This window comes from Pleurodeles waltl, chromosome 2_1 (genome assembly GCF_031143425.1).
Source record: "Pleurodeles waltl isolate 20211129_DDA chromosome 2_1, aPleWal1.hap1.20221129, whole genome shotgun sequence".
Lineage (NCBI taxonomy): Eukaryota > Metazoa > Chordata > Amphibia > Caudata > Salamandridae > Pleurodeles > Pleurodeles waltl.
This window is the reverse complement of record NC_090438.1, coordinates 200769079-200784166: the sequence shown is the minus strand read 5'-3', so window position 1 is coordinate 200784166 and position 15088 is coordinate 200769079. Positions and strand designations below refer to the sequence as shown.

At 45.2% G+C, this 15088-nt stretch overlaps 1 protein-coding gene across 3 annotated transcripts in view; it reads right to left on the bottom strand.

Moving 5' to 3' along the window:
* CD99L2 (CD99 molecule like 2) overlaps positions 1 to 15088 on the bottom strand; it is a 584389-nt gene that overhangs the window by 374912 nt on the left and 194389 nt on the right. For all 3 annotated transcript variants that reach the window (XM_069212400.1, XM_069212402.1, XM_069212401.1), the window contains exon 3: positions 14038 to 14085. In XM_069212400.1, coding sequence (XP_069068501.1) covers positions 14038 to 14085 — 48 coding nt within the window. The remainder of the gene's footprint in view (positions 1 to 14037; positions 14086 to 15088) is intronic.

The following is a 15088-nucleotide window of genomic DNA, read 5'->3' as shown; positions in this document are numbered from 1 at the left end:
CCCATGAAAGGTGCACCCTTGGCAGGAAGAACAAGCATTTGCAATGCAACGGGTCTCGCGTTTGCTCGTGTTAGAGCTGACAGCGTTGTAAACTCCTAACCCGACTTTTCACTGGTAATGAAACCTATTGGCAAAAGTGCATTTATGTACGTAACCCGAAAAAGTGCAATTAACTGTGTAACAGGGCCGATATTATGTAAAGCGCTCGACTTCTGCCAAGCGAGATCGCGCTGGGAAAACAGAGAAAAAGTAGTCCACGAGCCGGACAGAAAACAGCGAGCTTCGTATGTTTTCTGTACTTGGTCAATGCGCTCGAGGAGGGCTATCCACCGGAAAAGGCATGACATGTGCATGCCTTCCACTAATGAAATCAAGCACATTCTAACAGGCAAGCCCACAAGCCAATGACAGACACTGACGAGACGTGGACAGGGCTCCGAGCCCTTTTTAATTACTAAAGCGTCTCGCTTAGCGAAACTCATGCGCAAGCGAATGCTACGCAGGCTCGACCCTAAAAATCAGGTTTGTACATGGAGAGCTTTTTGCTGCACTGAAATCTGGTTCAGTGAGACTTCATGGTAAAGGTATGACCTCTCGTGGACAACTGCCCAGCTACAGCTCCGTCTTGACTTGCTAGTGGATTCTGAGAACAAAAAAATAAAAACAATTTGCAAGGAAAATACACATTTAGTCAGGAGCAAGACAGCAAATATGTCCCAGAGGCAAAGCGAGCATGGTGACTACAAAATCCAGCTTTGTCCCTTTCTGAGCTTTTGGAGCCAAAACAAAGGGCTTTGGTGAGAGCTCAAGACAACATATCCAACTTCAAGGGACATTTGCCAGCTTTAGCCTTGAATCTTGTCCTGTTCGTCTACTTTGAGGAGCTCAAAGTCTTCCAAGACCAAAGGTGAGAACGTTGATCAGTGCAGCTAGCTTGTTGTAGCTGACCTTGGCTTCACAATGTTTGGCCTGAAATCACTTCTGGCTACCTGTCAACTGTGAATTAATACTTCAATTTTTCTTCGTGTTTTTTTCCTTAAAATTTGAAAAATTAATATATCAGGTTCTCCTTACCGTTTCTGATCATTTTCGTGTCTTTTTGCAGAGTAATTTTCTCATTTTTTTAAAAACTGGTATGGGAACTTTATTGTCCGAATCTACAATGGCTGTTCCATATTATCATGGATGGTCTATCCAATGTAACCTGTGAAGGTTCTGTGGCTTCACTCGATACTAAAATCCTACGATATGATGGACTGGGACTACCTCCATGCGGTCCTGTCAAGTATGTTCTTGGGGTCACAAATGGTGAAAATTGGTTGAATTGTTACATGCAGGGGGGAAATGTCTTTTGAAAAAAAGAAAGCATACCAAGTTGCACATTATGTCATTATGTGCAGGTAACGTCCTGCTGTACCTGCATGATTTAATGTGTCACATGGCCCTAAAGATCTACTTATTTGACAGATTTGGTGACACCTCTGGTCTGAAAGTAAACCAGAGCAAATTGCGCTCGTCCCCCAGCACCTAGGTATGAATCAATTCTGCTGTGTACCAGGTCATTTGACTCTTCTAATGGGCAGCAAACATGATTAAATATCTTGGATTAGTTTTTACTACTCACATATGGGTACAAACAAAAACAACCTGCTGAGAGATATGGCAGGACTACTGGGGTCTGTGCCCTGCCTAATAGGAGCAGTTGACCTTGGTATTTTGAACAAGGGAATGAGGGGGTTAATGGGTGTTCTTGAAGTGGTCGAAACAAATCACACTCTGAAACAACGAGACATTTTGCTGCAACAACACTTGGAGAGAGAATTATTTGTACAAGCACCACTCATACAGCCTATCCTACTAATCTCTTTGCTTATTTTATCCAGAAAGCCCTAAAAATCAAGTTTCCTCTCCCTAAATACTCCACATTCCAGCCCACACCGGTCTTCCCTATCTCACACCATAGATACACTTGTTCACACCATACAACATTTATACAAGATACTGACTCAACCTACTTGTACCAATGTACTAATGCAGAGAGAGTCATCTGTAACAATGCTGTAAACTAAAGGTTTTGTTTCTCAACTATGAAACACCACCAATGTACTAGGAAGAAACCCTGAGATAGTTACATTCATAGCATAGCATAAACAGTATGAGCAACTTAATTAACAAACAATGAATGAACAAACATAGGGATGTGGACCTTGCTGTACTGTCAATTCCATCAAACATTGTGTCAGTTCGTCAGATAATGTACCATCAAATTCAGAAACAATACTGCACCGTGCCATACTTTTCGTGTGGTTGGCCGACACTGGATTTGAAGTTACAAAGGAGAACTCAAAGCAGCTCCTCCATTACTCTCCCACAGGTTTCCAGGAACACAAGACTTCAACAATTAACTTCTTATGTTCCACATATCTCACCTACCAAACAGCAGCTAAACTCTACTTTCAAGGGAATGCCGTAGACGGATTTTGGAGACGGATTTTTTTATCACATAGTGTGATCAAGCCTATCAAAAACAACTTCGTGAAGTCACGTTGTGGCGATACTGGAGGGGACACTGATCAGGGCAGGGCTGCTAAAACTTGAGCCCTGCCTGTTGGGCATTATGCTCTGCCATGTGAAAAACAAACTCAGAAATAAATTCCGGGATCTTGCTTTTGTCCCAGGAAGGTTCAGCTATGATGTGGCGAATGGCCAAGGATCCACACAGGTTCAGCTATGATGTGGCGAATGGCCAAGGCTCCACTCATTACCCTGTGTGTACAAAGAGTTGTGTACTGCACAGAGGGAGCAACCCTTGTGTCCAAACAACAAGGTGGCAGGATGTGGCTGATACCACTTTGGCCTAGAAAGAGATCATATTATCCTTCATTAACATGACAAACAACAAGAAACGTCCTGAATCACCATATCTAGAGCAATGCAAATGTGGAAGTTAATGGCCTGTAGAGGAAACACAAAACAACACACACGATGACAACACAGAGACAAAACAAAGCACATGTGAACCTAAAGAAACTAAATTGCCCTCTTGAAAACCGTTCCAGCATTTACTACTGCTGATATATGGACTTGCAAATACCATACATCTCCCTCTCAACGCAGAAGAAAACTGACCAAATACACAGCATACTGCAAGGATGGAATCCGAAAGATGAAACAGAAGTTCTAGATCAGGAGGCTTCAAGGGTCAATCGCGAGCCGGATGAGCTTGCTGCCCACCTTGGAGTAGCTCCCTGCTGATGCTGCATTTTAAAAATCTGTGCACCAGTCTTGCATGGAAAGGAAAGGTGACAGGAGGAGCACACAGACCCCTCTTCTTAAATAAACAATGCCATGCTGCTGCCTGGGAAGAAGGCTGGCAATAAAGACCTATTTTAGATAACAGCATAATGTTTGAAAGCCTTCACCCCGATGTGGTTTATCCCCCTCGCAGCTTTGTTATAATACCTTCAATAAAGAAACAAAAGCCTTTACGCTGAAAGGTATTATTTCCATAAACATATATTTCATTAAGCTCAAAGTAAAATATTTTGTGTTATTAGATCCTGTTCAAAGATAATTTGTTAGGGTGCACTACAGTTACGTTTCTTTCATTTCTTGTTCCTTTCTGTCTTTCTTTTCTCCCTTCTCTTCTATTTCTCCTCTTCTTTCTATGTTTTCCCTTTTTCTCTCATCTTTCCCTTTCTCTCCTCTTTCATCCTTACTCTCCCCTTCTTTCGTTCTTTTCCTTATTTTTTCTCTTCATCCTTTAGTTCTTTCTCATTTCCTTTGTCTTGTCATATCGCTTCATTTGTTTCCTTTCATTATCTACCTTTTTCTTCTAATTTCTCTCGTCTCAGTATCTGATGCCTTTCTTTCTGCTTCCATCTTTCCTTTTTAGTCTACTTTTTTCTTGATCTACCTCTCATTTTCATGCTGATTTCCTTCTTCCTCACCTTTATATCTTCTCTTTCTTTAGTTGTTTTCCTTCAAGCTGATTCTTAATTTCCTTTCTTTCTCTCCTTCACCACTTTCCTTTCAATACCTCCTTATCACATTTATTAGTTCTCTTCTTTGGCCCTTCTTGCCCTTCCTCCTTTTTTTCTATTCTTTCTTCCTCCTTTATCTTTTTTCCCTTTTTTTCGTATTTTTTGTCTTTTTGCATTCCGTTCTTCTCTCCTTTCCCACTCTCCGTTGATTTTTTTTGTCCCCCCCCCTCTACCTTTCTCTCACATTTTACCTTTTCCTTCTTTCTTACCTCCTCTAGTTTTGTTTCTTTCTCTCCTTCCTTTCTCAAAAAGCGCTTAGGATACTGTTAGGCGGTAGCTCAGCGTGGGTTTCATTGAACAGATGTAGCTACCACTGCTGAAAAGTATGGAGACAGATGCAGTAGATAAATGCTTAGCCCCTGGCTGAATTAAAGTGGTTGTAAGAAAAAAACGACACTTTTTGCTATTATTATCTCTGTAATATAAAGTTTCTGTTGAAAATCAATAAAAAAAATAGCAGGAAAAAAATGTGCACCAGGTAATTGATCATACTTAGGAATACCTACTGCGTACCGTTACTTGACATCCTAATGAATAAAATGAGAAAGGCATGTCCATCAAATAGAGTATCATCAAATGCCCATCACACACTCTGCTGAGACGTTTCCATCAGGGACTATGCAATGAAATGCTTTATAACCACTGTGCCATAACATATCCTTCCGTTACTTTATGACCATTAGGCATTTTGCCACGGAATGCCCATCAGATTATGTATCACATAATTCTTCACAGCACCCAGTGTGCAATGAAGCATTTGATGCTGAGTAACGAGAAGCAATAACAGCACAGTGCAATGCCCATCAAGCACCAGGAAATGCACATTTGACAAAATCCCCGGGGAAAGAGCTTTATGGAATGGGAGGTAGGTATTCCACTATAAAAAACGCAAACTGGATACTGAACTATGACAAATCCTTCGCGTCCCATGTCCTAAAAAGCCCTCTGCGGAACACCTACTTGCTTCTTGGTACACATTCTTATCAATGTCATGAAATTCTAAAACAAATTTGGAGTATTTAAGGTGCTACGATGGCTAACAAACATCATAGGTCAAAGGCGAGACACCTCCAAGGCGAGACGTTGTCAAAAGAGTTTTAAAATTACGTAATATGAAACAAAGGTGCAGTTACACTGTCTCTGACATACGGTATGTTCTGTTATATTTAATGCAGCCAAGTTGCATCAGTTCATTTTGTTATGTTTATTTTTAGTTTGAAAAAAAAAATAACACCATATTTAGGCTGGAAATTACCATAAAAAACATAACTACAGCACCGAGACCGCCCTGATCGCCACCACCGACATCCACACTCTCCACGACACAGGAGAATTGGCAGCCCTGATTCTCCTCCACCTCTCAGCAGCGTTCAACATCGTATCCCATCACGCACTCAAAGATACTATACCACATCGGGATCCAGGGAGACTCCCTCAGATGGATCGCATGTTCCTCATGGGAGGAACTCAGAGAACACGCCTACCCCCCTTCAACTCAGAACTCAAGAGCAACATCTGCGACGTCCCTCAAGGTTTATCCCTCAGCCCCCCTTCTTCAGCACCTACATGACACCTCTAGCCAACATCGTCAGAACCCACAACCTCCTTATATCCTACGCTGACAACACCCAGCTCATCCACTCGCTCTCAGCAGACCCCACCACCACGAAGACCAACTTCCACAGCTGCATGAAGAACGTCACTGACTGGATGAAGGCCAACTGTCTGAAACTCAACACTGACAAGACCGAAGTGCTGATCTTCGGCAACAGCGCCTCTCCCTGGAAAGACACCTGGTGGCCCGCTGAACTCTGACTCACTCCCACACAGACAGACAGACAGACCATGTCTGCAACCTCAGCATGGTGCTGGACAACAAGCTCACCAAACAATGCAGTCTCCTCCGCCTGCTTCCAAAATATCCGCATGTTCCTAAGAATCTTTAAATGGCTACACATCGGCACAAGGAAAACTGTGACTCGAGCCCTAGTCACAAACCGGCTGTACTGCAGCAATGCACTTCACACAGGAGCCACCACCAAACTCACGAGACTACAGACGATACAGAACTCAGCGGCCAGACTCATCCTCGACCTGTTAAATCGGACCCACATCATCCCACATCTTAGGAGCCTCCACTGGCTGCTCGTCCAGGAAAGATGCCAATTCAAGATATTAACACACACCTACAAAGCCCGCCACAACCTATGACCAGCATACATCAACCACTTTTCTGAACTTCGACCAACCATCCAGAGACCTCTGTTCCACTGCCCTTGCCCTTACACGGACGCATCAGCCAAAGCCACAGCAGAGGTCGTTCCTTCCCCTACCTCGCTACGTGGTCCTGTAACGTTCTTCCCCTTCATCCTTGGACATCATCCTCGCTGGCGGAATTCAGGAAGAGGCTCAAGACCTTGCTTTTCGACTGAGCCCTGCATCCTAGAACCTAGATACCCTCACCGGTGACTAATAGTGATATACAAATTCTGTTTGATTTGATGCGCACCTTATTCTCCCAGCACAGATGCATAAAAACTCAGAGAATGATGCATTCTTTTCCTTTTATGGCATGTTGGACTGTGAAAATCAATTGTCATCACATATGCTTATTAGAAACTCACCGGCTCCCAGAAGTTGAATAGAGAAAATAGGCACAAAGCACGATCACCATCAACAGAAGAGGGAATATATCACGTAACTACACTAGAAAAAAAAAACAGTGTGGTACGGATGGATTGGCAAAAGGTGCAGGTCTTCTGGACACTTCTGCCCCCACTTAAAAGGTCCTGCACAGGGAAGAGATCTCTCTCTTGGCTGTGCTTCATTGTTGGACACTGGGACTGCAGACGGGCGTCATGGACAACTGGAAAGAAGAACCTCCTGACCGCCCCTTGGGGCAGAAACTCTGCCTTTGAAGGACTTCAGGCCCAGCGAGGTGCAGGCCAGGGCAAGGTAAACTGGCCCCCTTAATCCCCCTGAGGACTAGTTGGGGGAAAGACTGGGCTGGCACAAGGAGAGCGCACTGCCTAGAAGGAAAGGAGGGCACCCAGAAGAAAGGCTGGCGCAGGGAGTCAGTGGGACTGCCCCCCTATCATCTGGGACCCTTCCAGGCCAGGAGGCCTAAGGAGAGTGCTTGTGGTGGCAAGGGGTCAACACCAGGAGCGTAACACTAGAACCACCCTTGGGGGCCTGAGATATCCAAAGAAGGTATTTGACCTAGTTCAGAGCAAGCAGCGAAGCGTGTGGGGCTCGGCCGCTGCTCTGGTCGATGCCCGGGTGGGGGAGTTGGTTCCAGGGCACGGGGGCTTCCCCCACAACAGAAGACAAGCAGGGGGCCACTGTGAAAAATAAGAGAGGGCCCCGGACTCCTTCCTAGGGCCCTACCAGGAATAAAAGTCAGGGGATGCCATCACGTCCCCCGTGAAGATGGCCACCAGCAGAGGGTGAGTTGCAGCCAAAGACTATGCCGGGGAGCGCCATCGCGCTTCCTGTGAAAATTGACCGTGGGCCCCAGACCCCATCCCGGGGCCCTACCCAGAGACCAAGTCGGGGGTGCGACCCGAGACACCAACCCATGGCTTTGCGTAGAAGCTGAGGCCAGGGAGCACCGTCGCACTCCCCGGAGTGGTGAAGGGGGGCCCTGGACCCTATCTTAGGGCCCCGAAGCAGCAGGAGAAGAGGGGGAGTGCTGTCGCACTCCCGCCAAGGCGGCCAAGGCGGCCCATCCGGCCCATCCGGCCGCCTAGCAGCATGTGTCTGCCTACAGGAACGGGCAGACACCAAATATGAGGCCAGCTCCCGTGGCCGCCCCTGGAGGTGCTGGCCGTGGGGGAAGCCAGCGGGAGCTGCCAGGGTTGGGCTACCCAAGCCACTCCCCCAACACCACTTACCAGACGGGGTGTCCTGGTGGGACCCAGCACCCCCCACCAATGAGGGCAGCTGGGGGTGGGCTCCCCGCACTGCACTCCAATCAGCAGGCAGCATGGCGGGGGTGTCCAGGTGGGACTGGACACCCACCAATGAGGGCACCAGGGTTGGGCTACCCTCTCTTCCAGAACCACAGCTCGAGGCCGCAAAACGGAAAAGAAAATGCGAAGGTGCTCTCCCCGGCACAGCGGGAGAGCCGCTCATTAAATATGCATATGGCCATAAGGCTTGCAGGCCTAGGACCTCCAGGACACCTTGTTTCGCTTGTGGTGGCCCCAGGAAGATCAACCAAATGCCCATTGTAAAGGGGGAGCTGCAGGAGCTGCGCAGCGTCCCTCCCAACGCCAGGTTTAAGTGCCCCACCCTAGGTTAGGTGGGACCCAGGAAATATACCACCTCCCCCCCCCACCCCCCCAGGGTTACAAGCAAATGTAAATCACTAGCATGCTAGAACTTTTGTTCTTGGCTTGTGTAATTGCACCCTCTAGAGATGTAAATTGGTATCCTACCAGAATGATCTAATGTATGAGGTTATACCAGTTTAATCCAAAAGTAATTTAAACGTAATCCAAAAGTAATCTTTATGGTTAAAGTACTTAATCATGTCTCTAGATGTTCCTAATAATGCTGAGCTGCGTAATAAGACTGATACCCACTCTCCTGTACAGTAATTGTTGATACCCACTCTCTCGTTCAGTAATTACAGTTATTATGCTCATTGTCATGCTTTGGTGTGTTCATTCTATATTACAGACAATTGTTGCATTGGGATACCAAGGACTGCTTTGCCATGTAGGTGGTTGGATAATATTTCCCCTAGGGGAGGCATGAGAGATTACACAATGTCATCCCAGGGTTCTTCCATCCATTTGTGTATATTTGTAAATTGTTGCATAGCATTAAGTAGTGTGTGTGTGGGTAATAAATGTACTTTTACTTTATCAAAAGAAAAAGCACAGACTGGACAATCATTTATTGAGTGCCATGCTTGCGTACCTGCAAATGGGGATTACTAACCCACACCACCTCCCTTAAGTAAGCCTTGGACTGCTCGGCAACGCTACCCTATGAGAGTTCAAGCGCTACAATGGGTGTTTGGTTCCCAGTGGTGGTCGTGTGCGGATCCATTTCTTGTGCAGGCCACACAACTAATAACCCACTTTCCAACACAGTGCAAATCCATGTTGCACTAGATTGCTGCTTGTGTAAGACGCAATGGAAGTAGCAAATTTTGTACGAAGCAAAATACTACCATGCTTTCTGAAGACATGACTAAAAAAAAAAAAAAAATTCCTCCACTTTCCAAATATAAAAAATGACTTTGTTTCAGACAATTCAGTTTGACGCGTTTTTATTTAAATAAGTAACACACAAAGTATAAAATTAGTTTAACCTTGTGCAAACTTTCTGTGACATGCTCTCGAGTACATGTGCAGGACCTAGCTCTCTCTCTCTCTAAGGAGCTTCAAACCCTGTATCACACTAATCTAGAGTTCCTATTTTTTCCTGAGACAGTTTTGTAGAAATAATTAGAAGAACATTGATTGGAAAAAAATCAGTTAAGAGTGTAGATTCCACCCACTTCGACCTCTCATATATTTTTGTTTCAATATATACATCTTTTTATTGTTTTGGATAGCAAATACAATAAAGCAAAACAAAACAAATAACAACCATCAATACATAGAAATCATTATGCCTGTGGTAGGTACACAGAAACGACAAGCTGTTCTCACATGCCAATTGTCAAGGATGTCTAAGCACCCTAGATCTTAGCATGCTTCGCAGGGCATCCATACCATTAATATACCATTAGTTTTGCAGCTGCACAGTATTCCATGCCTCGGTTCCAGTCTGACAGTGGCCGAGGGGAGGTAGTGTGCCAGTAGTGTGTAATGTCATGTTTAGCAGTCACAAACCTGATGCCAGCCAATGCCCTCTGGGATCTCGAGTCAGCCCATGCCTCCATTTTTCTAGTAGTGCAGCCTTGCAGTCCGGTACTGTGGGAGTGGCCAGGACACCTTTCTAGGGCATTGTGAATCTATTGCCAATAGTTGCGAGTAGGACGGCAGTGCCAGGTCATATGATAAAAGGTACCATCCCCTCTTCTTTACAGCGTGTACAGTCTGGGTCACTTACCCAGCCCATTCTACCTGGCCTATGTGGACTATAATAGATCCCATGGAAAAAACTGAACTGGATGAGCCTAAGATTAGAAGAGAAAGTCATTACTCACCACCAGAGTTCCTCTCAATGTTTGTTCTCTATGTCAAAGGCTTTTAAACAGAGCAAAATATGCAATAACATGCAGCACAAGCAGGCAAAAGAAGTGGGCTGTACACTGCCCCATGTTATATGCTGTAATGTTATGTCGATTTGTAGAGCACACTAATCAGCCACAATGATATCCAGGTGCCCGAGCAGGTGTCCAGGTGTGTAGTTCCCTTAGACTTATTCAAAGAGCCAGGTCTTCAACTTCTTGCAAAACACAAGTAGTGAGGAGGAGGCTCTGATGTGTTGTGGAAGGACGTTCCATGTTTTAGATACAATGTAAAACATGGACGAGCGACCACCTGCTCTGCATGTGTGAATTCATGGGGTGTGTGCAAGTGAGAGTGAGACGGAGCATAAGTGTCTTGTTGGGTTGTGGAAGTGTATGTGGCTGTTGAGGTATGCAGGTTCCATGTGGTTTAGAGTTTTGTAGGTGTGCATGAGGAGTTTGAGTTGGCAGCATTTGTGAACGTTTGTGAACAATTGAGCAAGTGTAGCTCCTTGAGGTGCAGAAAGATATGAGTGCGGTGGGAAAGATTGAGTATGAGTCTTGCAGCTGCGTTCTGGACAGTCTGAATTCTATTCAGAAGTTGCTTGGAAAATCTGGTGCACACTGTGATGCGGTAGTCGAGTCTGCTTGTGATTAGTACTTGCTTGACAGTTTGTCTGGTGGTCTGCAGGAACCACTTGAAGTGTTTTTGTAGCATTTGTAGGATGTGGAAGCAAGGGGTGCTCACTGCATTAAATAGGTGGTGTTCTACAGGGAGTTCTTGTTTCAAAAGACTAGGACTTCCATCTTGTCAGAGTTCAGTTTCGAGTAGTTGGTTCTAATCCATTCTGCTACTAAGGTCATGCAGTAAGTTAGTTATGCTCGTGGGCGTCTTGTCTGTTAGGGAGAGGGTGAGTTGGGAGTAATGTACGTCTGAGATGATAATGATGCCTTGAAAAATGGTGATGGCGAGTGGTGCAGTGTAGATGTTGAATAGAGTCAGTTGACGGATGAACCCTGGTGCACTAGCATACAAATTTCTTCGCCTTGAACATGAAGGGTGGAAGTCTGACTTTTTGGGTTCTCCCTGTGTGGAAGGAGCAGATCCAGTTGAGCTCTGGCCCTTGGATACCACAATCGTGGAGCCTTCTGATGAGTGTGTTGTGGGAGACTGTATTAAATGCCACTGAGAAATTGTGCCCTCTTAAGGATGGTTCTGAAATCGTCGTTGGCTGTGACAAGTGCAGGTTCCGTGCTATGGTCCCGTCTAAAACCTGCTTGAGTTGTCCAGTTGGTGGTGGAGCTCAAGGTGGCTTGTGAGTTGTTTGTTGATGGCCTTTTTGGTTACTTTCACAGGTTGAAGGTTTTTTGAGAAGGGCATTAACCACAGCATGTTTCCAGGCTTCTGGGAAGGTAATGGAGATGGTTCCAGGCTTCTGGGAAGGTGATGGAGATGTTCATTATGTGGGTGAGAGCTGTGCTTATTGGTGATGTGCCGAGGTCATATATGAGGTGGGGGCACGGGTCTAATGGAGCCCCGGAGTGGATGGTCTGAATGATTGCAGCTGTTTCTTAGCTGGTGAAGGTCTTCCATCTGATCAGGTGGTTGTCATAATTGGTGATGGACAGGTTGGTGTCTGGTTCACTGGGATCTGGTTAGGGTGTGAATTTGCTGAAGATCTGAAGATGTTCATGATTTTGCTGTGAAAGAAGTACGATACCTTGTTTCAGAGTTTTCGAGAGGGGGTAGTGCTTCTGACGAAGGCCATGGGTGTGGTGAAGCCCTTGATGATTGTGAAGATTTTTTTGGCTACTGTTCGATCTACCTTTGACGCATTCAGCTAGCCCTCTTTTTTGGTTTCTCCAAGTTGATAGTGGTAGCATCTGAGTGCAGCTTTGAAGGTAGTTATGTTGGTGTCATTGTTGCTGGCTCTCCACTTTCTCCCTAGTTGTTTACAATGCTTTTTGGAGTCCTGCAGGTTCTGTGTGTACTAGCTGGCTTGCTTGTTGAATCTTGTCAGTTGAGTTGATGGGTGCAAGGGAGTCTACACAGTTCTTGATTCAGCTGTTAAAATTGTTGATGTCCTTGTTGATGTTGTCTGCAGGTTTGGGTGGGTGTGTGTTGAGGGCTTTGAGACAGTCTGCGTTTGAGATTTTGCGCCAGCTGCAGCTTGGTGGCAGATGTTGGTGGCTGCTTTGGTCTCTGGTCTGTTAATGTGAATAATGAAGTGGTCGTTCCACGTAAAGGGTGAGGTGAGGTTGAACTTAATGTCGCTGGATGTGGTAAAAATGGGGTCCAGTGTGTGGCTGGCACTATGTGTGGGTTCTGTGATGACCTGGGTTAGTCTGATGTAGTATAGGCTTTCAAGGAGTGCTGAGGATCAGAGGTCAGTTCAGTCTGTCAGGTGGACGTTGAGGTCTCCGAGGAGTATGAAGGCATTGGAGCGAATTATGAGGTGGGAGATAAAGTATGATGAGGCTGGTAAAGGTGGCTCACGGTCCCGGTAGACAAGGATTCCGTTACAGATTAGGTTTATGGAGATTTTAAGCTTGAAGAGCAGATGTTCCATGAATGGAGTGAGGTTTTTGTGGTTGTTAAACAGATAATGGCGTCTTTGCAGATGACAGTGAGTCACCAAAGTGGCTTTTGAGGGCAGTCCTGTTTTGCAATTTTGTAGCCTGCTTGGATTGCCGTGGCTATGTCATGTGTCAAAGTTGGGCTGAGCCAGGTTTCCATGAGGAGATCTGGTGTGTCGCTGCTCAGCAAGCCCCAGATTTCACTGTGTGTTGCGCGCACTGAGAGGGTGGGAGTAACATGCATGAGAGTATGCTTTAGGGTGTTGGTTTGCTGTTGTGTGATGTGCACTGTAGGAGAGCTGCTGTGAGGGCTAGAGTATGTGTTGGGGGGGGGGGATTTGGTGACTGCCTGTAAAGCAGCAGTAGGCACGAGTGAAGGCTCCCACTGTGGGGTGTGGCACTGTGCAGTAGCAGCGGGGGGAGAAGCGTCTAAGGTCAGGCTTGCCATTGGCACAGTGTCATTAGGTAGGTCCAGGGAGGCGGTAGGGGCACAGGTGGATTGGGCAGGGCTGTGCCAAAGCGGGAAGAATACGCAGAGAGCAGGTAAGGAGCAAGGAAGTGAGAAAAGACACGAGAGGGAGTGAGGGGGCCAAGAGCTCACAGAGGAGGAAAAAGCTTAGAAGAGCTTAAGACGAGGGCACAATTAGCAGGAAACCGGGGAAAGAGCAAAACGGCTGAAAAAGAACTGAAGCAAAAGCAGAAACTGGCTGAAACAGAAGGGATGGAGCTAAAGAGAAAACTGCAGAAAAGTGCTGAAGCAAAAAGCAAAATATGGGGTGAAAAGCAGAAGTGGTAAAGCAAAAAGGGGTACAAAGAGCTTTAAACAAAGAACGAAACGGGGTGAAAAGCAAAAGAGCTAAAGTAAAAGGGACTGCAAAGAGCTTGCTGTGGTAGGCAGAAGCAGTATGTGAATGTCAGTTAAACAGGGCAAAAATAATGATGACTGATTATTGTCAGTGTCCTCACTTATCTCTCTATAGCAGAACTCTTTTTTGTACACAAGATAGAAAATAAGAAGGTCGAGTCTGCTTTGTTTCGTTTATAAATAATCCTCTTTTGGCCCAAGTTTCCTAAAATTGTTTTGCAAACTCCAGTGGGACAGAAAGCAGTTACTTGTTACAACATGTTACTTCAATACTCAAAATATGAGGAGACTACTGGCATGAGAATATTGCTTTCAAGGCCATAAGCTTCACATTCTAATATAAAAGTTTCAAATTATCTTACCCGTGTCTCCGGATGGCTTTTTGGCCGGCTTGGATGGTTTGGGAGTAGCTGTAAATAGAGTAATAAAAGAAAGAAGTTGTGAATACCATTTAAAAAAAAAAATGAAGCAACACAATATACTTCTGCATGTGATGTGGCATCGTTATATACCGCATCTGCACTTAGAAGAGCAGGTTTCTTTAATCATTTACAATCTGGATGCTTTATGTACCCACAAGTAACTTTACTGCCATGGTGTACTCCATCTTGCCGAGTTTCTGCTTCATTGTTCGTAGTCATGTGTTTAACAAAATTACAAAAAAAGCTTTAAAAGAATCTTTACAGCCACGCTGTAGTGCTAGGATAGGCTGAACACACTAGAACAGGGGAGCAATGTCCACCCGGCACTTTCAGGTCTAGAGAGGCCGCTTGGGCTGTCCAGAAAACCTCATGTCATCAAATCACGGGAAGAGAGAGATAGGAGCAGAACTGCCGACTCTGAAAAGGGGGAATTAAGTTTGAGTCCTTGTGTTGGCTTAATATCCTGTCATAACCACCCAATCTCCAAATGTCTTAAAAACATGAAGCTGACTTCATGTAATGTAATTTGGTGCCCATGGAAAGAACTCTAATGTCCTCAAGCCAAGTTCACGCTATATAAAAAAGGCAAACAAAAATATTAAGTACAGATAGAGAGGGCTTTGAGTCAGTCCCATTCTTCAGCCATCGGTTTTCATGCGTTGCTTGGATGGGCTGTCAATCACGTCCTTAGCATTTCGTGTGTGGATACATTGTCCCACTGGTGTTCCAATTTCATTTTGATTATGGAACTAAAGTAGTCCTTTTGTTAGACTTGAGCAACTTCTTTTCTGTTTGGTTGAAATACTTTGCTATCACATTAAGATTTGAACTGGAGGTGTATACTCTTCATATTTAGATAGTGCTTGCTGTTTGGATCCCGTTGTCTATTTTAACCCCTTAATTTTAAAGTATGTGATGGTTACGTCCTTTGCAGCACTGTGCCTGTGCAGAAAATGTAAACGTCACCTACTCCTATTAAGAGCAGGAAATG